This window comes from Hyla sarda, chromosome 5 (assembly GCF_029499605.1).
Source record: "Hyla sarda isolate aHylSar1 chromosome 5, aHylSar1.hap1, whole genome shotgun sequence".
In the NCBI taxonomy this organism is placed as follows: domain Eukaryota; kingdom Metazoa; phylum Chordata; class Amphibia; order Anura; family Hylidae; genus Hyla; species Hyla sarda.
This window is the reverse complement of record NC_079193.1, coordinates 280,146,346-280,171,983: the sequence shown is the minus strand read 5'-3', so window position 1 is coordinate 280,171,983 and position 25,638 is coordinate 280,146,346. Positions and strand designations below refer to the sequence as shown.

The 25,638-nt window shown below is 40.0% G+C and overlaps 1 protein-coding gene across 3 annotated transcripts in view; it reads right to left on the bottom strand.

The window, feature by feature from the left end:
* Nucleotides 1–2,043: 2,043 nt before the first annotated feature.
* Nucleotides 2,044–25,638, bottom strand: part of ASXL3 (ASXL transcriptional regulator 3) — a 157,216-nt gene continuing 133,621 nt past the window's right edge. For all 3 annotated transcript variants that reach the window (XM_056521811.1, XM_056521809.1, XM_056521810.1), the window contains 5 exons: nt 18,064–18,227; nt 15,441–15,537; nt 14,795–14,900; nt 12,637–14,530; nt 2,044–7,043 (listed from right to left, as the gene is read on the bottom strand). In XM_056521811.1, coding sequence (XP_056377786.1) covers nt 3,510–7,043; nt 12,637–14,530; nt 14,795–14,900; nt 15,441–15,537; nt 18,064–18,227 — 5,795 coding nt within the window. In that variant the 3' untranslated portion in view covers nt 2,044–3,509. The remainder of the gene's footprint in view (nt 7,044–12,636; nt 14,531–14,794; nt 14,901–15,440; nt 15,538–18,063; nt 18,228–25,638) is intronic.

Here is a 25,638-nt window from a genome sequence, read left to right as displayed (position 1 = left end):
TTGCTTACCCAAAAATTTTGTCCAGTCTTAGGTAAATTAAGCTTAAAAGACTTTTCAGACTTTTTGAACCTCTCCAGTAAGTAACTGCATAAAGCTAATAATTCCATGGTTATATAAACCTGCCTTTCAACAAAATCAATCAGGTGACCAAAACAGCCAACCACTGGTATAAATCTTCATGATGCATGCTTGGCTACAACATCTTAGTGTACTGTATAACAGGTCACTAAACAAGAGCTGTGCGCAATCAAATGTAAGTAAACAAATTATTATTTTTACCATTTTATTTTTATTTTTTTAGATCTTTTGGGTTGGAGATCCTCTTTAAACTTAATTTACACATAACTGGACATCTTTAATTCAATGGAAGAAATGAAGCATTATCACAGCCATAACATGCAATAGGTTGACACCCTTTGGATTTTTTAAGAGAGAAGACATTCTCCACGTGAAGTTAAATGCCTGCCTATAGATTATTTCCAATAAATACTTTAATCCCAATAACTGAAATACATTATAACTATTAGTTTTTGCCCCAGCACATATAAAATTAAGATACTTTGTTAACAGTCTTGGCATAAACTATAGTACTACTGCTTTAAGTCTACAGCTCCTATGCAAGTTTATTTGCTTCCAAGGTTAAAGTCAACCAACAAACTATTGTGTTTAGTGTGAACCTGAGGCACATGTGACACTACTTCACCTGCATAATCTTCTTGCTAACTTACAGACAGAGAATACAACTACACATAAGGTTAGTTCACGCTGATAAAACCTAAATAGTTTTGAGAGTAGGAGCCTGAAGGGGTAAAGATATTAGATGAAAGAACTCCTACTAGCATTAATGGGAGCCATGACACTTTTGCATGCCGATGCTAATGCGGCAAAGGGCAGGTTTGAGATAATAACCGAACAGGGATCCTAGATACATGGGGAGGGAGGGGGGGTTGGAAGGAGGAGGTGGGGGTGAGGTGAGAAGGGAGAAAAAGGGAGGGGGGGGGGAGGGAGGATTTTTTTTTATCCCTTCTCACCCCCCTCTCCCCATGTATCTAGGATCCCTGGCCGGTACGTAAAAGTGTCATGGCTCTCATTAATACTAGTAGGAGTCCTTTCATCTAAATAGTTTTGACCGGGAAAATTACAATATATACCTTAAAGGGGTACTCCGGCACTAAGACATCTTATCTTGCATTGAGGGGATGGAGCGTGACGTCACACGGGGGCGGAGTCGTGACATCACTGTGCTCCGTCCTCGTGATCGCCAGTAATCTGACCCGGAGCGAACACGCTCCGGGGGCTGATTCTAACGGGGTGCGGCGTGGAAGATCACGGGGGGTCGCCAGCGGCGGGACCCCCACGATCAGGCATCTTATCCCCTATCCTTTGGATGTCTTAGCGCTGGAGTACCCTTTTTAAAGACAACTTCCAATTGATTTTAATGGGAAAAGTGGAAAAATTCCACTTTGACCTCCCATTTAAATTAAAGGAAGCTTTAATAAAAGACCTTATGGACAAACTATGTCAAAAGCAGCAACATAGTGAGCACTATAGATTCTACAGTTTTTGAAAATGAATTTTTTTAGCCTGGTTTAAGTTTGTGTGAACATGCCCCAACCATGGACACACATAGGTCTGCATAGGAGCTGTTTACATAGATGGTAGGTTTTTGTGACTCAAAGTGATGGCACATCACTAGGTTATATCAATCTTATGATAGGTGGAGTCTGAACTCTGGGACCCCATCAATTATGAGAATAAAGGGGACACACCACTGGCATAGCAACATGTTCCCTTTTAATTTTTTCTTTGCACCACAGAGCTCTGGGCCAAAAACAGTGAATAGGATGCTGCATTACATCAGAGCTGTGTCCCTTTTATACTTTCAATCCCCCACTGATCATAAAGAGTTGGCATACCCTTGCAATATGTCATCACCCCATTAAAATTTTGTACATGCATTGGATCAATACAAAAAGAAAATAGGCTTTAGAGTGTACATAAACTTTAATGTATCCCTGTCATCATAAAAAAACAAAAACACTCTGACATGTCAAAAGTTTTGCTTGATCTGGGATCCGGTGTTCAGACCTCAACCGTTCTTTTTTGCTGGGAGAAGCAGGCGGCTGAGTGCTTCACTTCCAAGCTCCCTGCGATCTCTGCCTTGCTGCACAAGACGAGTCCCATAGATTTATAATTCGAGTTGTCTCAGTCAGCAAGACAGAGATTGCTCTATACTATCTAGAAATCAGTGGTCCGAACACTGATCAAAACATTTTGCATGTCCTTGCGACCTGTCACAAGTTCCTTTATAATGACAGGCACACTAAGTATCACATTAGGATGTACACTTTTTATTTATTTACTTATATACTTTTTTGTTTGTGTTCCTATTATCAATCTGGCATAAAAATAAAAAAAAACTGTCAATCACACCAAAGTAATAGTACATGCCACTACTGTTCACATACAGGAAAATAAATGGAACATTAGAGCTCTGCACAACAGACAATGATAGGGGTTTGGAGGAATTCAACTAATATGCACTGCTTTTAAAATCTGCAAATGATATATCTGAATACTAAGAAAGAAAAGGAAGCCAAATATGTTCTCATGCTCATCCTCCAGTATGTTCCACATGCCTGCAAGTTCTCCAGCTAATCTAAGAAATGGGAGCCATCTACAATATGGTGTATTGTAGCTGTTTTTAGGAGTGTGACAAACTGCAATTAAAAAACCAAATAAATAAATAATAATGCAAACTAGTGCCCCTGACATTACACAATGAACATCACAAAGCTAAATGGGGCTATCACTTGGTCCATAATGGTTTAGTACCATTGCATTCCTTAAAATTGTAACCAATTTAACGATTTTGTTAATGGCAACTTTTTTACAACTTCATTGTCTATTGTCCTTACTCTGTTCAATGATGATCTCTATGGCAGCTTTGCCAAGTGACTAAAATTACCCTTAGTATTAAAGCAGTTCAGCTGAAAATTAGGTAGTGCTTATTTGCTCAACAAGTGATAGTCTAAAGTATTGAGCTGATAATCCTCCATCCGAACTGAGCAAACTCTGACTGTGAAGTAGATAGGACAGCTGGCTTCATTATCATCTTACCCTATATTGCCTTATTGGGGGGGGGGGGGCAAATAGATAAGTACCACATAGACTCTCTCTGTCAGCTTGGTAGCATGATCATAGGGGACCTACTACAAACAAAAACAATCTCCATTTTACAGAAAAAGATCAGGTGCTTTGTAGTGAGAAGAAGGGCAAAAGCTTCACCTCAGTAAAACAGTTCTAAATAAATTAAAGGGTGATAAGAGATTCAGATCAATTGCTTTAGCAGAAATATGTCTCATCTACAGAGTTGTAGCATGAAATGTAACACTGACAATGTAATATTTTCATTAAAAAAAGAGAAAAGCATGTAAAATGACGAAATGTTCCTGCTCCTGATGAAGACATGTAGGCTATAAAGGGACACTCCATCTGTGATTCAGTCTCTATCGAACAACTAAACACGCTACACACAATTTTGAAGGACCTATGCAGTCATCATGACAAAAGGCTCCGCAGCCTTTGCACACAATCATGGCTTTCAGCCTGCAAGAACACTTCAGTTCTAGTTCATCTGCACTGCTGCTGTCAGCGTATTTCTGTGCAGGGATTGGAGCGTTCTGGCTGCTGAGTCCGGATGCAGGCTTAGAATTACTCCCTAAAATTCCAATAGATTTTTCAATAGCAGATGCTGCTCTTTTGAAGCTTGTGCTACCAAAATGAATTGCTGAATAGCTTCCACACTGTTGCGGTTGCTGCTGTTGTGGTGGCAGCTGCTGTGTTTGTGTTTTCTGTGCAGCTAGCGGAGTAAAAGGCTTTTGTGGCTCAGAAAGTAAATAGGAAGAAAAATCTGCATTTTTCAAGGCGAACGCTTTTAACTGTTCTTTGACTTCACTCTGCTCATAGGAAGATTGTTTCATGGTCAGTTCACAGCTGTTGTTTAAACCGTCCTCAAAAGAGATGGGCTCAGACTTTATATTGCTACAGATGCTCGTAGGCTGAGGCCAACTAAGTCTTTTAGTGGTTTCCATAGTAACTGCTGGCTGCTTTTGATCAGAAGGGACTTCTGCAGTAGATAAGGAAGGATGCACTAAAAATTTATGTTGTATAGTCTGTTGGGCATTGCTTAGGTCATCGCCTTCTTTAATATGAACATTTGGAGAGTAAGCATTGCCCATTCGATGAGGAAGAGTTGGAACATTTTTCTCACTCAACACCTTCTGCTCTGGGTGCCTACTGAAAGCAAAAGCATTGTTAGCTGTTTGGGCTTTTGCTGCAGCTGGTGGCATATAGACTGTCGAGCCTTGACCTCTCTGAGCCATAGACATTTGGTAGTAGTGCTGCCTGTGTGAGGTACTAGCTTCTGGGTGATAACCGCCATTTTTATCAACATTAAATACATTTTGTTGGAAGCTACAAGAAGGCAGTGGCCTTTTCTGCTGCTTAATTTCTGGGCTGTGTGTTATCCTGCCTTGAACCGCATGCTTGTTCATCCATTCCTGCTTAAATGTTTGCCCTTGACCCATTGGATTCATATTAGAACCCATCATGCAAGAAGAAAGGTTTGTATCCGTGTCCATTGAAAGCTTTCCAGACTCGCATTTGACCTGGGCATGCTCACCCATAGTCCTAGCCATCCTTTTCTTAGGATGGTTTTCTCGTTTTCTCACTTGCAAAGAGTTCATACTTCCCAGTGGATAGACTTTGCCATCAGTGGTAGGGGAGCATGAGGGGTTTTCAGGCACGATTCTCTCTGATGTAGTCTTATACACAGATGTAGCCTGCAATGGAAGCCGACTAATTTCCAACTTTGCACCTAGTCTAGGTTGAGGCAGAACTTTTTCTAAAGGCAAGTTGCCTTGAAGCAGCTGTGTAACTAAGGGATTGTTTGCTTCAACAGAAGAAAGCCGACAGCTTGCATTCCCTGCATTTGTAACCCTTTTCAAAGTGTCCATAGTTAATGACAAGGGTTCTTCTCTGGCAACACTGAGTGGTGTTTTGGATGTATGCAAGCTAATATCTAAGTCACATCCTTGCTGCATAGAGTTCTGGCCCAAAAATCCTTCGGATTCCATCCCAAAACACTTGCTAGAATCATTTAGTTCTGATTTGATCGGGATGGAGTTTGCCACCGGGCTTCGAGCGTTCATTTTTGTTACGTGTGGGTAACTCCCAGGTTCATGCTTAATATTATCTACAATATTTTCCTCAGAATACTCTATGTGCTTAGGTGCACTCAAATGGTTAATAGCGGTTTTGTCGGCGTTCATTTGTTCTTTCTCACTCCAACATATTCGGTTATTAGAAATATACTCAGAATTCGGAACATTATCTGTTCCACACTTGAAAGAAGGTGTGCTATGTAGATGCTCATTAAAATTTTGTTGGCAAGAAATGGAGTCATTTAGCTTTCCTTGTTGCATGTACGTTGCTTCCAAAAGGCTGGCACAAGGAGCACTCTTGTTTCTATCATCTCTGTTTAAACGATTAACAATGTTTGAGTTGGACATGTGCTCCGAGCTCTCGGTGAGATTTTCCTGTCTACTAATTACAGATACTTGAGGACATGTTTTATTCTGAACAGAGGCCTCAGATTTTCCAAGCCTATTTAGAGAATCAGCATTTTCTGCATTTTCAGTATTGAAAGGGAAAGTGGAGTTTGGTGTTGTACAGTGATCAACAATCACTTTACATGGAATAGATCTATTAGTTTGTATTAAAGCAGAAGGCAAGGTTTTACTGTGTAATCCTATTAAATTACCGACAATGTTTTTATCTATATTATCAAGATGCATTTTTGCAGGTAAAGGATCAGTACTCATTGATGATCTTCTGGTGTTGGGGTAGAGTGGAACAGAGGACCTTCCATGAGAATCTCCCCCACTTTCCTCATGGTTTGACATTCTTTGGACAGAAGGACTCGCATCTACAGAACTATCTCCATCACAAGTGGGTACAACTAATTTATCAGGATGCCTGGTGTTTTGACCAAAGGAGGCATTTAGTGAATTGACCAATGAATTAGAAAGATGAGGATTTGGCAGGCTATTCCCAATGGATGAAATTGGCACAGTGGTGTAAGGATTAACATTACTAGTTGTTACTGGCATTCGTTTGTCATCAACAGCGTCAGATGCAGTGGAGTTCACAACAGAGGCATGACTAGCGTCATCAGTGCATTTTGGTGTAACAGCTATAAAAGGAATGTCACTTTCCTTAATGGGGTTTAGCATATTATAGTTACAGACAGATGATGTAGTGTTTTCACTCTCAACAGACATTAGGACAGCAGGTTTTTCAAGTGAGTTTTTCAAGCAGACAGACACTGAACATATATTTTTATTATATTGCATTGGCACGCTGCAATCTTCAGTGGAGGTAGATGTAACAGTTTTGTCGCTGGAATGTGGCACATGAATATTTTCATTAGAGCCGTGCACTGATGCATCAGAATCAGTTTCTGATGATGCAGTAGAGCTGAGGGATTTTTGTAATGTAGAAGACAAATCCCGGTGGAGTGTTGACTTGCTGCTTGGAGATTTGCAGTTTGGATTCATAATGATAACACCAGTTGAACCTTCCACTTTTGCATCGGAAGTAGTTGGCAATTCGATTTCTGGAAGACCCTCTTTTGTTTTTCCATCTCTACTAATTTGCTGGGTGCTGACTCTTGTCTGATGCTTAACAAACAACTTTACTTTTGTTTGCTCTTTGATATGGGTCAACGTTCTAGTCTTACTGCTTTCTGAAGGACTCCCAACACCCCCAGAAACTATACTTGCAGCAGCTGCCACAGCTGCTGCAGCGGCTGCCTCTCTTTGTGCTCTGGCTTGCTGGGCTCTCGCCTTAATATCGGCAAGTGTTCTAGCTCCAGTGTTTCTTCCCCCACTAATAGATGTACTAGAAGAAATTTTAGATTCAAGCTTGGGAGCAGGTTGACTTTTGATGATAAATGGTGGTCCAATCTTTGACAGCTGGATCTGCAATGATAAGAGTTACCATAACAAAATAGTATTAGTAAAACAGAATTAAAGCCCTAAGAAAAAAACTAAAATAAGCCACAACACATTTCTCGATTACAATAGGTTAATCAAGAAACAACTTTTAAAGCATAAAGGGGCCCATACACTTTAGATGAAAGTTGACCCAACCTGTTAATTTTGATAGTACTAGCCAATCACTTCATTTGTATAAGGGTATTCTGAGTCATTTAAAAAAACAATAAAAAACTATTGGCAACAACTTTTTTTGCCCCCCCATTGAAAAAACATAGATGCTCAACTGAGCTAAGCATGCTTGTATAGGAGGAGGAAGCGGAGGAAAAGCTGTTAGCTACACAAGAATTTGTCAGCTATATTTGTTTACCAGTTGAAGTCTTTTTTTTATATTTTCTAAATTATTTGATACAAGTTTTAACGGGGTGGCTATCTTGCCTACATTGCTTTTACCAGCATTTAGAGATAGCCTTGGACATAGAAACAATAGTCTGGAGGGTACCTTTTTGTCTTTGATGGGAGATTTTTCTATGCATGCTCTGTGACTTGTGCAGAAGTCATTGTGCAGGAAGGATAAGATGAGCTGAGCTGTGTACAGCTCCTTTCGAGAATGGCCTGAACCAGTGATTCCCAACCGGGGTGCCCCGGCACACTGTTGTGCCGTTCGGCAGTGCCTGGGGTTCCGCAGTTGGAGACATAAAAAATAAAATTAAAATTGAATTTCCCACCTTGGCGGAAGCGTCAGCATCACGCGCTAAGGTCTTCCGCCAGATGGGCCTGCTGACAGGATGCTTCCCAGGAGTTGGGAAGTGCCGGGGGCACTATGGATGCTAAATGTAAGCGAGGGGTTAATGTAAGCGGGAGGTGTGTTGGAGGGGATGAATGGAAGCTGGAGGTGCAGGGAGATGAATGGAAGCGGGAGGTGCTAAAACATCTGAATGTATTTATACACTGATAATTTCATAAACATATGATTAAAGTGAAAACTGTAATAGAGGTACATTAGTGACAACATAAATTACCGGAAGGTTAGAATGATATATTTTGAATAAATATATTTTACGCTGTCTATGTGCATGTTTATAAATTAATGTTCTGCCTGCACACTAAACAGTGCATTTGCTGCCCATCTTCCTGACCTCAGGAGGTCAATGTAGTTGGTTGGTCGCGAGTTAGAAAAGGTGTACTATGTGCTTTAACCCCTTAAGGACGCAGGACGTAAATGTACGTCCTGGTGCGGTGGTACTTAACGCACCAGGACGTACATTTACATCCTAAGCATAACCGCGGGCATCGGAGCGATGCCCGTGTCATGCGCAGCTGATCCCGGCTGCTGATCGCAGCCAGGGACCCGCCGGCAATGGCCGACGCCCGCGATCTCGCGGGCGTCCGCCATTAACCCCTCAGGTGCCGGGATCAATACAGATCCCGGCATCTGCGGCAGTGCGCAATTTGAATGAATGATCGGATCGCCCGCAGCGCTGCTGCGGGGATCCGATCATTCATAACGCCGCAAGGAGGTCCCCTCTCCTTCCTCCGTGCGGCTCCCGGCGTCTCCTGCTCTGGTCTGTGATCGAGCAGACCAGAGCAGAAGATGACCGAAAACACTGATCTGTTCTATGTCCTATACATAGAACAGATCAGTATTAGCAATCATGGTATTGCTATGAATAGTCCCCTATGGGGACTATTCAAGTGTAAAAAAAAATGTAAAAGTAAAAGTAAAAAAAAAGTGAAAAATCCCCTCCCCCAATAAAAAGGTAAAACGTCAGTTTTTTCCTATTTTACCCCCAAAAAGCGTAAAATTTTTTTTTTATAGACATAATTGGTATCGCCGCGTGCGTAAATGTCCGAACTATTAAAATAAAATGTTAATGATCCCGTACGGTTAACGGCGTGAACGAAAAAAAAAAAAAGTCCAAAATTCCTACTTTTTTAATACATTTTATTTTAAAAAAAATTATTAAAAATGTATTAAAAGTTTTTTATATGCAAATGTGGTATCAGAAAAAGTACAGATCATGGCGCAAAAAATGAGCCCCCATACCGCCGCTTATACGGAAAAATAAAAAAGTTATAGGTCATCAAAATAAAGGGATTATAAACGTACTAATTTGGTTAAAAAGTTTGTGATTTTTTTAAGCGCAACAATAATATAAAAGTACGTAATAATGGGTATCATTTTAATCGTATTGACCCTCAGAATAAAGAACACACGTCATTTTTACCATAAATTGTACGGCGTGAAAACGAAACCTTCCAAAATTAGCAAAATTGCGTTTTTCGTTTTAATTTCCCCACAAAAATAGTGTTTTTTGGTTGCGCCATACATTTTATGATATAATGAGTTATGTCATTACAAAGGACAACTGGTCGCGCAAAAAACAAGCCCTCATACTAGTCTGTGGATGAAAATATAAAAGAGTTATGATTTTTAGAAGGCGAGGAGGAAAAAATGAAAACGTAAAAATTTAATTGAGTCCTTAAGGCCAAAATGGGCTGAATCCTTAAGGGGTTAAGATGAATTCACTTTGGTGTGTCAATATGCTTTGGCAGTGAAATTATTGACTTCCTACTCCTTTTACCCCTATTAAAGGGGATCTCCGCTACTAGGCATCCTATCCCCTATCCACAGGATAGAGGAGAAGATGTCTGATCGCAGGGGTCCGACCACTGAGACCACCGTGATCTCCGGCCCAGCGCCCGGGCGTTCTGAACATTTATGTTTTGAATGCTGGCTGTGCTTAAGCTTAAGAGCCCCCATGATCCACCCACCCCTTCCATGTATGTCTATGGTAGAGACGGAGATACAGCGTATGTGTATCTGCGGATATTCCATAGAAATATATGGAGGGGGCATGTCAGCCTCAGCTTCAAGCTTGGTCGACAGTAATCCAGCAAGAGATCGCTCAGAGCATGTGGATTACCAGGGTGCCCGGTAGGAGATTGCAGGTGTCCCAGTGGCTGGATTCCCCACAATCAGACACGTATCCCCTATCCTGTGAATAGAGGATAAAATGTCTAGTAACTGAGTTCCCCTTTAAACTGTTTCTTTTTGACCATAAAGAGAGTACCTAACTTTAATGAATGTGTTGCTAAGAATTTTGCTGTACACCCATTACAATTCCTATTAAATATAAAATATCCAGCTTACTATATTATTTAAAAATATCTTCAAGAACATTAGATGTGAATTTATGTCATAATGTATTTACTATTAATGAACCGCTCGTCAATTCTCTTTGAATTTAGAATCTCTGTTTGACCTTGCAATTTCTATCCAATAAACAATAAAAACATTCTGAAATGTTGAAAGAAATTATTGTGAAAAACAAATGGCTTCTTTCATAATGCATTGTATAATTATCCAGAAAGCTTCAGTTAATTGCTATTCAACAATTGAAATAACAAATGCATTTCACAATTGTGTTCATTTTTCTATGAGTTATGATGGTCATGTATTGATGAAACAGTTACTGAACCTTTTTAGGAGATACAAATTCTCTTTGAGCAATTGGTAGCTGTCCAACTTTTAAAGGCAACAAAATGATGAAAAACAAAATCAGTCCAAAAAAAATTAACAGATGTTTTTCAATTACAAATAGAAGGCCATTATACAAATATCTTTACACTATATGTTGTGTACATACACTGGCTACATCTTGATGTTAAAAAGTATATGTATCTCTTATTAGAAAACAAAGAATTTTTTAAGAGATTTGCCTAAAAGCAGAAAATTATCTAAAAGAATTCCTGCTGATCCTTCAGCAATGACGTCATGTACATCACTCGTGTAGCGGCTGCAGCTAATCCTTGATCTCAGCTGTTCTGTGGATCGATGCACAATCAGTAAGGACCACCAGAGTGGCAAGGAATTTTGAAGGTGGGTAATAGCTATCTATTAGACTTTTTGTGTTGTTGTCTTTCATTTCCATGCCTGCTTAGCTAAACAAGCAGTATGAGGAATTGATGGAGTCTTATAGACTTAGCTTAGCAGAATGGAAGTGAAAGAACAAAGCGTGAGTAACCAAACAGATCACTTCTTTCATAGGCCTTTAAAAAAATTAAAGATGCAACCTGACTGATTGCTATAAGCAATTGCACCAGGATTCCTCTGCACAAGTTTTAATAAATCTCCCCCACAGTGTTTGGAACCGTGTGTTGTTTCGAATTGAGAGGTGCCTTTAAAACATATTCTCAAAAAGCTTTTGATGCCACCTGGCAGCCTTGGATGGAGTACTTAAGCAATTCTCCTTAGGTCTTATTTATCCTTTAAAGTGTACCTGTCATTAGCAAAACCTTTTTATCTAATGTAGATAATACCATTATATGTATATTTGTAATATACAGTGGTTCAAATGTGTACATTTTTGTCCCTGCAGCTATTGTCTGAGTGTCTCTGTAAAGAGACAAAATACAGGAAGTGTGTGTGGACAAGCAGGGCTCTGTGACATGCTACAGGCTCACACAGCAGGATGATTGACAAGCCAGGAGCCTGCACAGAGCCCTGCTTGTCCTGCCCTCACTTCCGGTACTTGGTATGCTCACAAAGACACACAGACAATAGCTGCAGGGACAGCATTTTTTTCACCTAAAAATATACACATTTTTAATCAATGTATACATGTATATTACAAATATACATATAATGGTATTATCTACACAATATAAAATGTTTTTGCTAATGACAGATACACTTTTAGCTGGTATGGACTCACTATGGTTGTAGAATCTTCACCTCCCCTCACCTGTGTTTGTCTGTCTTGTTTGTCCCCCTCCTGTTCCTGTCTTTATCTCCTTTTTCTCCTGGGAACCCCGGGAGTATTATATGTCTAGAATTTTAAAATTGCACCCACTGTCAATGTTTTATATATTTTTTTTTATGCTATGAGGCATCTCTGCCCCTTCCTACTATCTATAGATAGGGCAATCTTTGGACCCAGAGAGGTCCTATTGCTTTCCCTATGATGGACGTTCAATGATGCTAGTCCCCTCCCGAATAACTTTAATGCTGTTTTTGCATTCTGTGTATATTTTGTTTGACCATTTACAGTGTATGTTATGCATCTTTTGGTGTTTATACAAAACTGTAATAAAACTGAAAAGGAAAACATATCGATGACATGCCTGATAGAGGCTCCTGCCCTACAATGCTTCTAAACTTGAATGATTATTGTTCTATTGTGGTTAGAGACCCCCCGCGATCTCCTGGCCGTCACGCCCCCTCCCATAGACATGAATGGAGGGCCGTGACGTCCCCAGTCCCGGAAACCCGGAGGTTTCCGAAACTGGAGATTCAGCACCTGCATAGAATGCGGGTGCTTCAGGGAGATTGCGGGGGGGACGGGGCGGACGGGGCGGGGGGGGGGGGCATGGGGGGCTTGGGAGTCTCAGCTGCGGGCCCCCCGCGATCAGACATCTTTTTCCCTATCCTTTGGATAGGGGATAAAATGTTTTTGCCTGGATTACCCCTTTAACATATAATGGGGCATCCATTTATAAAAAAAAACGTTCCTATCGTCTGTTAATCCCCACAATGGATAACAACCAAAGATTTGTACATAACCAGACAGCTTACCTTGAGAGGTGGAACACGGGGCTCTTCTCTAGGCGGGTGTTCCCTTTCAGACTGACTTGATAATAAAGATGCTCTACTATGGTGATCATCATCAATTCTTGGTCTCTTTTCCTTGTAGCTTCCAAAACCGTGTTGCTCTGCAGTTTTTCGTTTAGAAATTTCAGGCTCTCGACAAACTGTCTCAGATTGTTTATTATGGTCGTAGGACTTATAATGAGAAGAGTCAGACCGACTTTGGGAGCTTCCCTGTTTGTGAGATTTACTTCTGGTAGACTCATAATATCCAGACCCTTCTAATGAGGTTGTATATAGTTTATCGTGTGACTTTGAGTGAACAGACTCATTGTTCCTAGAATATGTTCCTTCAAATCCTTCTCTTGAAGGAGATAAATACTTTTTCTCAACAATACGATAATGACTTGAATGATTTTTAATAGTTATGGTGTCTGGGGGTGATGCTACATTTGTTTTTTTATGGTCTCTTTCAGAATTACAATGTTTCTGATTGTATTCAGATAGTGAAGTATCAGAGTTTGGAGTTGCTGAATTATACTTCATGTTTTCTGAGCTTTCATGTTCAGTGCCAACAGTCTCTGCTTGGGATGCCTCTGAGTAACCATCAGTCTCATCCTTTGAAGGTGACTGGGATTCATCAGATGTGGTTGGAGAACTTTCTTGCTGTAGCAAAAGATCCTCATTTGGAGCAGGACTATACCCAGAAGACGCATCAGAAATTGCAGGCGCATTTGGTGCATGTCCAGTTTCAGAGGTCAGTGCTAAGGAAGAAACTGAAGAGGTTTCTGATATTAAATGTGCATCTGACATTGGAGATGCTTCTGATGTTAATGGTAAATTTGATGCTGGAGAAGCTTCAGGTGTTAGTGGATGGTTAGATGAAGGAGAGGCTTCTGATATGATGGGTGAATTGGAAAGAGGTGAAGCATCTGAAACAACAGAGGTTGGTGGGCTTTCATTTAAAGGTTTTTGTTGACTTTCTGTTTCAGTATTTTCAAAGCTTGAAACTTCAGATAGAAAAGCAGCTTCAACAGATGCAGGTGTATAAGGTTCCTCCGAAACAGACTGCACGTCACCTCCTGGTGATGTCACACTCACACATGCTTCCTCTGGACTTTGAGAAGAAAATGAGGTCTCAGAAATGCATGCAGTTTCAGAGAACTGTCCATCTGGTTCATTAATAAGTTCCATTTCTACAGGAGCTGCCTCTTCTGTACTCAGTTGTTCAGTGGCAACATTGGGAGCATCAATCTCAGATTTCTTTGCATCTTCAACTGGTGTTGTCTCTGGTTGAGCTTCTTCAATAGGTAAAGTCTCAGAGGTAACAGGCGATTGAGACCTACATTCATGTGACTCATTTGAAACTTCTAACATGCCTTCTGGATTACTGTCAGATTTTACTTCTTCGATTTTTTCATCCGCAACAGGTAACATCTCATCTTCCATGACAACACATGACTCCACGTTTTCGGCAGGTAGCTCTTTCTCCTCATCTTGTGTATTCTGATTTGTCACTTCTTCGGATATCTCAGTCTCAGCTTTACTGTCATTTTCTTGGCATTCACAGATGGTTGTTTCAACCTCTTCAGCAATCTCCTCATGTATTACAGACTCTTCGGATATCAAAATCTCCCCCAGTCCTGTTTCTCCAATGATGTCCTTAGATGGAATATGCTCCATATTACACACTGTTTCTTCAATAACTTCAGTTTCTAACATTACTGGTGTTTCATCACTAGATGCTGTACTGGCAGTACTGTTCTCAAACTCAGTAGATGGACCTGGTAAGTTGAGAGAGGTTTCTAGGGAGTTGCTTTCATCTTCAGTGTTGTTTTGCCCAGATGTCAATTGCAAAGATTCTTCTTTAGACATTCCAGACCTGAGAAAGAAAAAAACAGCTAGCATCTAATACATACTTTCTTCCTTTGTAAACATATTTTATATCAAAAACATAACAATGTGTTAAAGGAGAACTTCTCCAAAAACCCACTACAGAACTAATTCTATCAATAAAGTTTAAAGTGGATTTTGGTTTGTGTAACTTAATTTTTATCAAAGCACCCCTCACTTGTGTTAGTTGGGCAAAAGCAGAAGAGGCTATTAGCTGCAAAATGCAAACTATTGAAATGTTATCATTTCTTACTTTTCCCCATAAAATCTTTCGAAAAATCTTTCTTTCCAAACTTCTGTTTTCTTTTCCTTTTCAATTTCTTGTCTAATGCGCATTTGCATTTCTGGAGTGAACTCTCCTACAAAAAATAAACATTTTATAATAATATTAATAGTAGTTAACAAAATAAAAGATGTAGCCCAACAAGTTTTATACCCATACCAGCTTTCTTTTTTGTTCACAACAGCTTCACTAGTGCAACCAGAAACCATTCAATACACTTTTGGCTTGAGCAACACTGTGTTACATTAAAAAAAATGTAAAACAAAAAAAATTTAACTAAAAACATTTAACAAGTATTTAACAAAACTGAAAACTTTGTAGATGACTAGAGTAAAACAATCACATGACTTGTTCTGTGTGTTATAAAATGACTCAGTTTTTAATGTACTTTATGCCATGAGTAAGGGTAGCAATACCCGAAACATGTAGGCTACTACGATCTGTGTTTGTGATTTTATGCCACAATAAACCTAAGAAGCATTGGACATCTGGTGCCGGACATTCTTTTCTTGCATTGTTAAAGAGAATGGTATGGAACATATGAGAGAAGCCAAAAAAATAAAAAAATAACACATAGATGACAGTTTTAGCGGAAAGAATAAGACAATACATTTACCTTCTGACAATCGCTGTTTCCAGCCTTGAGCTGCATATGCAAAGAACTCATTGTTCAGAGCAGAGTTACTAAGACGTAAAGCCCCATCACTTCCCATCTGGAAGGAGAACAGAAGAGGATGCAAGGATTGTCATATTTTACAAAAGGTTAAAGTAATTTTTTCATCACTGTTTCCAAGTGTTGAAGCAAGCAAATATATACTGCAGATAGGCACAATAATGAACTATACATGTTACCCACCCAAAAAAAATAAAAAATTTGTAGTAGACTTGTATGCTTTATTTGTATGGGTAATGTTTGTTACTGGAATAAACTTATGAGAGTCACAGGCACTGGATTTAGATGAATTGCATGACACTTTGTGGTCACATTGTTGTGCTGCTTTATCTATTCTTTCAGGGCACAATGCCTATAACTTGGCAACAAATTCAGACTATAAAAGTAAATGTAAAATAAAAAGAGGAGCAAAGATACTAAAAAAAATAAATAAATAAAAAAATAATAGGGGACATGGAATGCTATCTTTTAGCACTGAAAAAGGGTTTTCAATCAGTCATTCCTCCAACGTAATAGCAGTTACCCTTTATGGTAGGAATGGTTGACTGTGGCGTGAAAATCCAACTTATCTCCCAAAACACAACTGAACTGGTAACTGGTATGCGCAAACTAAACAGTACATTGAATTTTTGTTTAAAGGGGTACACCGCTGCTCAGCGTTTGGAACAAACTGTGTGACGCCCCCTCCCATAGACTTGCATTGAGGGGGCAGGGCGTGATGTCATGAGGGGGAGGGGCTATGACATAAGCTCCCGGCACCGGCTCCAGCATTCGTAACAGTTTGTTCCAAACGCTGAGCAGGGGAGTACCCCTTTAAAGTTTAGTTAATATTTCCCATGTCTTACTGGTGTAAAGCAGGCTAAAGAAACAACCTGGAGTCCGGGTACTGTTTTTAAACAACAGAAAGAGATACCGCCAAACTCAAGCACCCTTAAAAACTAAATAAAAATAGAAAGTTATAGACCCAGATTTACTAAAACTGTCTTATTCTAAGACAGTAGAAACTCAGTCTTAAAATGCTCCAGACTTACGAAAGTGTGCATAAATCTGAAACATTTAGGATCAACTTTATTTTTATTTTTTTTTGCTTACCTTAACCAGTTGTGGGCCAAGATTTTTGCACATGAAAGTTAGGCTATAGCCCTTTCTATCCATGCAATGGCCCTGATCTAATAAGCCACTCACTCAACCCTTTGTCAGACAAGACATATTTTGCTTAACGCATTAGTTTGTCTGTTCCGTTTTTCTTCAGGTACCACATTTTCAGCCATGGAGCACAGTCTTTTGAAAATGTGGCACTCTACTGAAAAAAACTGGTGACTGTTTTCACTACTTTTATAGTGGTATAATATGCGCCAAAAAAAATTTGGCACAAATTATGCCACAACATAAGCCAAGCCTATGACAAAGCTATGTGCACGAATCCTCTAAAGCTGTAAATGGAGGCTATATAGTCTCTGTATACTGCCAGACAGTAGTTGGGTGGTTCATGTATGGAACAACACTTTTGAGGGGAGATGTGCATATATTAACCAATATATGAACTTGGAATAGACAGTAAAACTCTGACAAAAAAGTCCCCATGCACTAGAATGGGAGCCCTATTACTAGCACTGAACAATACTTAGGAATACAATGTTCTGCAAGAGTCATGGAGGAGGTAAGGGAGGAGGTAAGAATAAAAAGGAAAGAGGGCAGTTTCCAAAATGAATTTTCAAAATGCAGTTTCCAAAATGAATTTTCTCAATATACTGCACGTGTCAACAAAGCTTCTTTGCGATTGGTTAACCTGGCAAAACACGCAGAGGGTCCCGAAGAAAATTTTGAAATGCTCTGCTATGGATAAGTGTATTGCTCAATAGATAAACTACAGTATCTCAGAGGAGAGAAAGCAATCATATTTGTTTGTCTGTCTTACAATATACTTGTGCAGATAGAGAAACTGAATGTAGCATTCTTTGGCTTATTTCTTTAAAAGGGGTAGTACAGGGAACTGAACTCATCCCAATTCCACAATATAGGGGATAATTGTCTGCTCTTGGATGGTTCCTGGACCACCTGTACGGAGTCCTGGCTATTTACACGTTATCAGAGCACATCATTGGCTGCAGTGATGTCCCGTCTCAGCTGGTGATTCGCTGAGCTGGCTTTCACATGTGTTCGTCCAGGAAGGTGGGGGCTGGAGTATCCCAAGGATGCGTTAATAGCTGGGGTCCTGTACAGAAGACTGCAGGGGGTCCCAGGGGTCGACCCCATCATTAGACACTTTAAAGTTTTCAGAACCTTTCATTTGTTTCACATTTTCTGACATTGCGGCCCTGGGGTAACATTTTTGTTTTTATGTTAGCACATAATTTATGCGAGTCCGCAACATAACAAAAATGCGAAAAAGTTAAATGGTCTGAAGACTTTCTAAATGCATTGGAATTCTAAGAAAAGGCTCTGACACAATGTGAACGGCATAAATAAAATAAAAAAAAAGTTAAGAAAAAATACAAAAGCCAGCATGGGCACAAATTCACTAAAAAGTGCCTGCCATAATCCCTAGGGAGCTGCATGTACTCACCTGCCTATCTACTTCAGGGAGTAACAGCAGGAGGTACTGCTGAAAGTGCTGAGGTAAAGAAGCAAACGTGTGCTTGTTTATTAAAGCCCTCAGGTTGGTGTTAACTAAAATTGATCCTGGAGTTTCTATGTCAATATCTTCTGCTTTGGTCCACTTCAAATGCCCTGGAAAATGAAATAAAGTTGTAAGGGATCATTGTGAATACCTATTTATACTTCCATTTACAGTTCATAAGGGTTTTGAATGTGAATGATATAATGCAGTATACCCTAGGTATAACTCCAACCAGCCAATGCTTTACGAACACAACATTTATTCATTTTATTTTTTTTAAACTTGATATAAATGTATTAAGTTTCTGTATGTTAAAACTTGCACTAAGAGCCTGGAAAACTCAACACACAGCAGCCAATGTGAAGGCAGGAGGTAAACGTCAGTCTATAGGTGATACAATTCAGTGAGTGGTCACCATAGGGCCCTGACAGAACATGGCTAGAAAGAGGGGAGCAGGTGAATGTAAATAGCAGTCAAGGACTAATATGTATATATAGGGAGGAATTTATGGAGCCAGTACGCCTGACTTCATGCCTCAAGTTGAACATGTTTGCACAAAGCCAGTCACACACAAAATTTGAAACTTTTTTTTAGCATTATATGCCAGCTATGCCTCTACAAAGCAAGTGGATGTGGCTTGCTGGAGAAAGGGGTGTGGCCCCAAGCAAATTTACTATCAGATATGCTAGATAGCTAGGGTATATTGTAGTAGCTGAAATCTACGCTGGCTCTGAACTAACATACATTTCAAGGCGCAGTACATGGGCAGCCACTTCAGTGCCCGATTCATTAAGAATCTAACAGCCAAGGGATTTAACTATAGACCACATATGAGACATCGGTCTTAGTAAATTCTCCCCATAATCTTTAACACCCTTAAGGACACAGGGCTTTTTCAGTTTTTGCACTTTCGTTTTTTCCTCATCACGCTTTCAATTTTGCACATACAGATCCATATGAGGGCTTTTTTTTGTGCCACCAACTGTTCTTTATAATGACATCAATCATTTCACCACAAAATTTACGGGGCAAAATTGGAAAACAAAAAGGCCATTTTGTAACTTTTGGGGGCTTCCGATTCTATGCAGTGCACTTTTCGGTAAAAATTAGACCATATCTTTATTCTGTAGGTCCATACGGTTACAAGGATACCTAATTTATATAGGTTTTATTTTACTACTTAAAAAAACCTAAATTAGTATGTGTAAAATTGTCATCTTCTGACCCCTATAACTTTTATTTTTCCATATACGGGGATGTAATCAGGCCAATTTTTTGCACCTAGATTTAAAGTTTTTATCTGTGCAATTTTTGTTTTGATGGGACTTTTTGATCGCTTTTCATATATTTTTTTTTAGGGTATACAAAGTGGTCAAAAATACACAATTATGGACTCTGGAATTTTTTACGTGAACGCCATTGACTGTTCAGTTTAATTAACATTATATTTTTATAGTTCGGACATTTAAGCATGATACCACATGTTTATTTTTATTATGGTTGCATATTTTTTATATGGAATTTGGGGAAAAGGGGGTATTTTAAACTTTTAATGTTTTTTTTAATTTTTTTACTTTTTATCCAATTTTTTATTTTATTTATTTATTTTTACACTTTTAGTCCCCTTAGGGACTTTTAGGAGGAATCATTAGATTCCTCACACAGATCAATGTGGTTTCATAGAACCACATTGATCTGTGTGCTCTGCGCTCGACTGATAAAGCATGGTCCTGCCAGGCTTCATCATTTACAGCGCAGCAGCCAGCACAGGACATGAGGTAAGCCCTCTGGCTACATCAGCAGATCACGCTGCGGAGGGGCGATCCACCCCACTGGATCACCAGGGATGGTTTAAATGTCCCTTTAGATGCAACTTTGACAGTGGCGATCTAAAGGGTTAATAGCCGGCCCCCAGCTACAGGAATCAGCTGGGGGCCGGCCGGTATGGTGCGGGCTCGAGTTGGGAGCCCGCATCATACAATGGTTGCCATCTCAGGACGAGCCGGCTCGTCCTTAGATGGCAACCGGTTAAAGTAGTAGTCTAGTGCAGACTATTCCAACTCTGTTGTGCCTGGGCTGAAAAAAAAAAAATTTAACTCACCTTCTTGCGTTCCCCCCTCATTTTCTTTCAGCCCAGGCACAATGGAGTTGGAATAGTCTGCACTGGACTACTCCTTTAAAGAGGTTATCCAACTTTTTTTTTCTTTCTTCAAAAGTATGCCTTTACTCACCACCTTCAGTGCAAATCACTGGCTGAGGCGAGACATTGTTGCGGTCAGCGATTTGATACTACAGAACCTCTATAACCTCTTTAACCCCTTAAGGACCAGGCCAATTTTTGTTACTGCACTTTAGTTTTTTCCTACTCACCTTTTAATAGCCATAACTCTTTCACTTTTTCATCTACACACCCAAATAAGGGCTTATTTTTTGTGGGACCAATTTTACTTTGTAATGTCTTCATTTATAAAATTATTTATTTAAGGTGAAATTTAAAAAAACTAAAACAAAACAATTTTGTAAATTTATTTTTCTTTTTTACACCATTCATGGTGCGGTCAAACTAACATGTAATCTTGATACTTTAGGTCGGCACGATTAAAAAAAATAAACAATTTGTATAGTTTGCATCTGATTTTATTAAAAAAATATATACATTTTTTAGAAAAGATTATTTTTCAGTTGCCATTTTGTGACCACTATTATTTTGTTTACCAGGCTCTATGAGGGCAATATTTTTACCCCTATGATCTGTAGTTTTTATCAGTACCATTGGGGTATTTATCTGACTTTTTGATCACTTTTTTTCTGGGTATGATGTGATAAAAAAAAATCTGCAATTCCAGGTTTTTTTTTTACATTTACAATGTTCACTGTATGGGATAAACAATTTAACATTTTAATAGTTTGTACAAATTTGTACGTGTTGATTCCAAATATGTTTATTTTTATTAGGTTTACATATTTTTTATATGGAATTTGGAAAAAGATGGGCGATTTTTTTATTTATCTTTTTTTTTTTTTTTTTAACACTTTATTTGTCCCCTTAGGGGACTTTTAGAAGGAATCATTAGATTCCTCATACCATAGAACTGCATTGATCTGTGTGCTCTGGACTCGATTGATAGAGCCTGCTGAAGAAAGGCTATATCAATATCAGAACCATGGAGTGGACCGCAGGAGAGGTAAACCCTCTGGCTAACTCTGCAGTTGATCTACATCCCCCACCCCCCATCGTTAAGAGGCTAAGATAACCAACAAGATACCCTCTTTAGGGTGCGTTCACACGCTATTACTAGCAGCAGGTTCCCTGCTGCAGGAAACCTGCTGCGAGTTATGCTACCATTGATTTGAATGGGTCCACAGAGTCTGCAATAGTGTCAGATTTTCAGTCTCCCCGATGACCCATTTAAATGGATGGTAGCGTAACTCACAGCGGGTTTCCCACAGTGGGAAACCCGCTGCTAGCTACTACTGTGTGCACACACCCTAATAGATTTAAAAAAAAAAACAAACATCAAAGCTGGGAATCAAGAACTGCAAAGCAATGGTATGGCAACTACTATGTATTAAAAAAAATTAAATTACAACATCCCTAAAAGAGACAGTGGTGTGCTTTAGTACAAATAAACTGCAGTCTGACCCCCAAAAAAAACTGCCACTGTAGTTTTTGAGCCAAAGCCAGAAGTGGATCCAGCAGAAAGGAGAAGAATAATTCCTTTCTTTAAATTTCCCATACACTTCTGGCTCAAAAAACTGATGTGGCTGTATACCAAGTGGAGACCCAGCCGGTGTCACAAAAAAAGCGTGAGTGGAGCTAAGTGGGAAGGAGCCTTTCACAGGCTGACATAAATTGGCATAAAAGCCATGTTTGGAATCTATTAAACAAGCTGATTTCAAAGTCTCATACACAGGGGAGTGAAAGATGTGCTGCATTTATTAGGAGGCTTAAAGGGAATGTGTCACCAAATGTGATTATATTTTTTATAATTTTTTATATTAATAATTTTTTTCCACATTTTTTTTTTGGGGGGAAATATTAATATTTAAGAAAAATGTACTTGTCACAAAATATGAAACATTAAATAATAACTTGTCATATCTCCTGTTGACCAGCAGAGGGAGGAACATGAGGAATCTGGCGAAAGCAAGCAACTTATCCGGCTTCAACAGGCGAGGGGTTTTTGTAGTTTTTTTCTATTCCACTATCACCATTTTGTTGGTGTCTGAAGAGTGGTAAAGAGCAGACTAGATGTCTCGATAGGTCACTGCTCCTCAGGGACTTCAAGAAAATGGTGCTGGCTCCATCTTTCATTTCACCTAATCTGTGCTATGCACATGTGCAGTAAGCAGTCAATGCTTTTCTATGAGACACTGTCAGTCTTGACTTTCTTATGCCCTATGCCTGCAATAAAGCAACTGGGTTGGTGTTGTGAAGTGGCACACCACAAAGAGGCTACAGTAATGGCAGCCCCCAGTACACACTTTATTAATAAATAACATTAAAACTACATGGTCCTAAAACTAAATACATAAATGAAATGCTTTCTCTTGATCTTTAAAAAAAAAAAAAAAAAAAAAAAAAATTCTGACACATTCCCTTTAACCCCTTAAGGACTCAGCCCATTTTGGCCTTAAGGACTTAGACAATTTAATTTTTACGTTTTCATTTTTTCCTCCTCGCCTTCTAAAAATCATAACTCTTTTATATTTTCATCCACAGACTAGTATGAGGGCTTGTTTTTTGCGCGACCAGTTGTCCTTTGTAATGACATAACCCTTTATATCATAAAATGTATGGCGCAACCAAAAAACACTTTTTGTGGGGAAATTAAAAAGAAAAACGCAATTTTGCTAATTTTGGAAGGTTTCGTTTTCACGCCGTACAATTTATGGTAAAAATGACATGTTCTTTATTCTGAGGGTCAATACGATTAAAATGATACGCATTATTACATACTTTTCTATTATTGTTGTGCTTAAAAAAAATCACAAACTTTTTAACCAAATTAGTACGTTTATAATCGCTTTATTTTTATGACCTCTAACTTTATTTTTCCGTATAAGCGGCGGTATGAGGGCTCATTTTTTGCGCCATGATTTGTACTTTTTTTTTGATACCATATTTGCATATAAAAAACTTTTAATACATTTTTTATAATTTTTTTTAAATAAAATGTATTAAAAAAGTAGCAATTTTTGATTTTTTTTTTCGTTCACGCCGTTCACCGTATGGGATCATTAACATTTTATTTTAATAGTTCGAACATTTACGCACGCGGCGTTACCAAATGTCTATAAAATTTATTTTTTACGCTTTTTGGGGGTACAATAGGAAAAAACGGACGTTTTACTTTTTTATTTACTTTTACATTTTTTTTTACACTTGAATAGTCCCCATAGGGGACTATTCATAGCAATACCATGATTGCTAATACTGATCTGTTCTATGTATAGGACATAGAACAGATCAGTGTTATCGGCGATCTTCTGCTCTGGTCTGCTCGATCTCAGACCAGAGCAGGAGACGCCGGGAGCCGCACGGAGGAAGGAGAGGGGACCTCCGTGCGGCGTTCTGAATGATCGGATCCCCGCAGCAGCGCTGCGGGCGATCCGATCATTCATTGAAATCGCGCACTGCCGCAGATGCCGGGATCTGTATTGATCTCGGCACCTGAGGGGTTAATGGCGGACGCCCGCGAGATCGGTCGGCCATTGCCGGCTGGTCCCTGGCTGCGATCAGCAGCCGGGATCAGCCGCGCATGACACGGGCATCGCTCCGATGCCCGCGGTTATGCACAGGACGTAAATGTACGTCCTGGTGCGTTAAGTACCACCGCACCAGGATGTACATTTACATCCTGCGTCCTTAAGGGGTTAATAAATCTGGTACATTTTAAGTTCAAGTGGTATTCCGGGATTTTTATTTATTTGACTATGCTACAGGGGCTGTAAAGTTAGTGTAGTTCATAATATAGTGTCTGTACCTGTGTGTGACGGTTTTCTCACAATTCTTCTGTGATTTTCACCCAAATATTTATTTTTAACAGCATACAAAATGACTGTTGTCTCAGATTTTTCCCAGGTTGCAATGCGGCCGAGACCTGACTCACTAGTCAGCTGATGACAGGGAGCTTGTCTGCTTCAATGGGTGGAGCTAGAGCTGGGCAGTATGACCAAAAATGTGTATCACGGTATTTTTGTAACTTATGGCGGTTCCACGGTATACAACGGTATTTCTTTCACCCCCCCCAAATCATGTGACCCGCGAGTGCTGTTCTGCTCACCCCCTCCCCCCCTAAATCATGTTACCCACCAGCGCTGTTCTGCTTCCCCCCCCCAATTAATTATCAGCCCAGCAGGGTACGACTCACATATGTCACCCGCAAGCACTGCCCTCCTCCTCTTTGTTGCGGGCTGCCGGCGATGGAACTCTATACTGTACGCCAGTGGTGTCCAACCTGCGGACCTCCAGATGTTGCAAAACTACAACTCCCAGCATGCCCGGACAGCCAACGGCTGTCCAGGAATGCTGGGAGTTGAATTTTTGCAACAGCTGGAGGGCCGCAGGTTGGAGACCACTGCTGTACGCTGTATCCCTATGCCCGGGCTGCAAAAGATAAACAAAATATACTTTAACTCCCCTCCCGTTGGTCCGGTACCGGCCTCACTTGTTTCCTGGGGACGAGAACGTCGGACAGCCGTCAGCCTATCACCGGCCGCAGCGATGTCCCCCCGGCCAGCGATAGGCTGAGCCCGCTGTCATGTAAGAAGCCGGCTTCTTACATGACAGTGGGCTCAGCCTATCACCTGATTTGGGGGGGCGGGGAGCAGAACAGTGCTGGTGGGTCACATATGATAAGTTCCCCGATGTGGGGACAGCGCAGCACTGGACTGATAATTTATTCCCGAGGGGGAGGGGCCCAACCGGTATTGCGGTATGGGAAAAATTCACATCGTGCAGCACAAAAATTTCGGTATTCGGTATGAACCGGTATACCGCCCAGCTCTAGGTGGAGCGATCGCTTGTTGGGAGAGAGATCAATCTGCAACAGATGTAGGCATCCTGATTGAAAACCACAGATCTTTTGAATGGATGCAGCTCATTTATGTTTCAATGGGTGGGGTGGCTGATGTGTGGGAGGGAGGAAAATGGAATTATGGGATTTGTAGGCAAAAAAGAAAATTCAAATAGGAAATACCAGTTCACAAAAAGCTAGCCACAGTATTATGGTAATCTCACAACATAGCCATATAGCCGCAAGACAAGTGCAGATCCTTTCTAAGCATGTCCATTACTGTCTGGCAGGTATGTACTAATATCACCTTATGGTGGAGAACCCCTTTAAGACCAGCATGTGAAACTCCAGTCTTAATAAATGCCCCTCTATGAGGAGGAACACAGCCTAAGGCTAAGTTTCCACTTTAAAATTTTTTTAAATTTTTTTTTGCAAAGTCGAAGCATGTTGAGTCTATGGCGTCTTTTTTCCTGAAATTGTGGCGTTTTTCTCCCATAGAAGT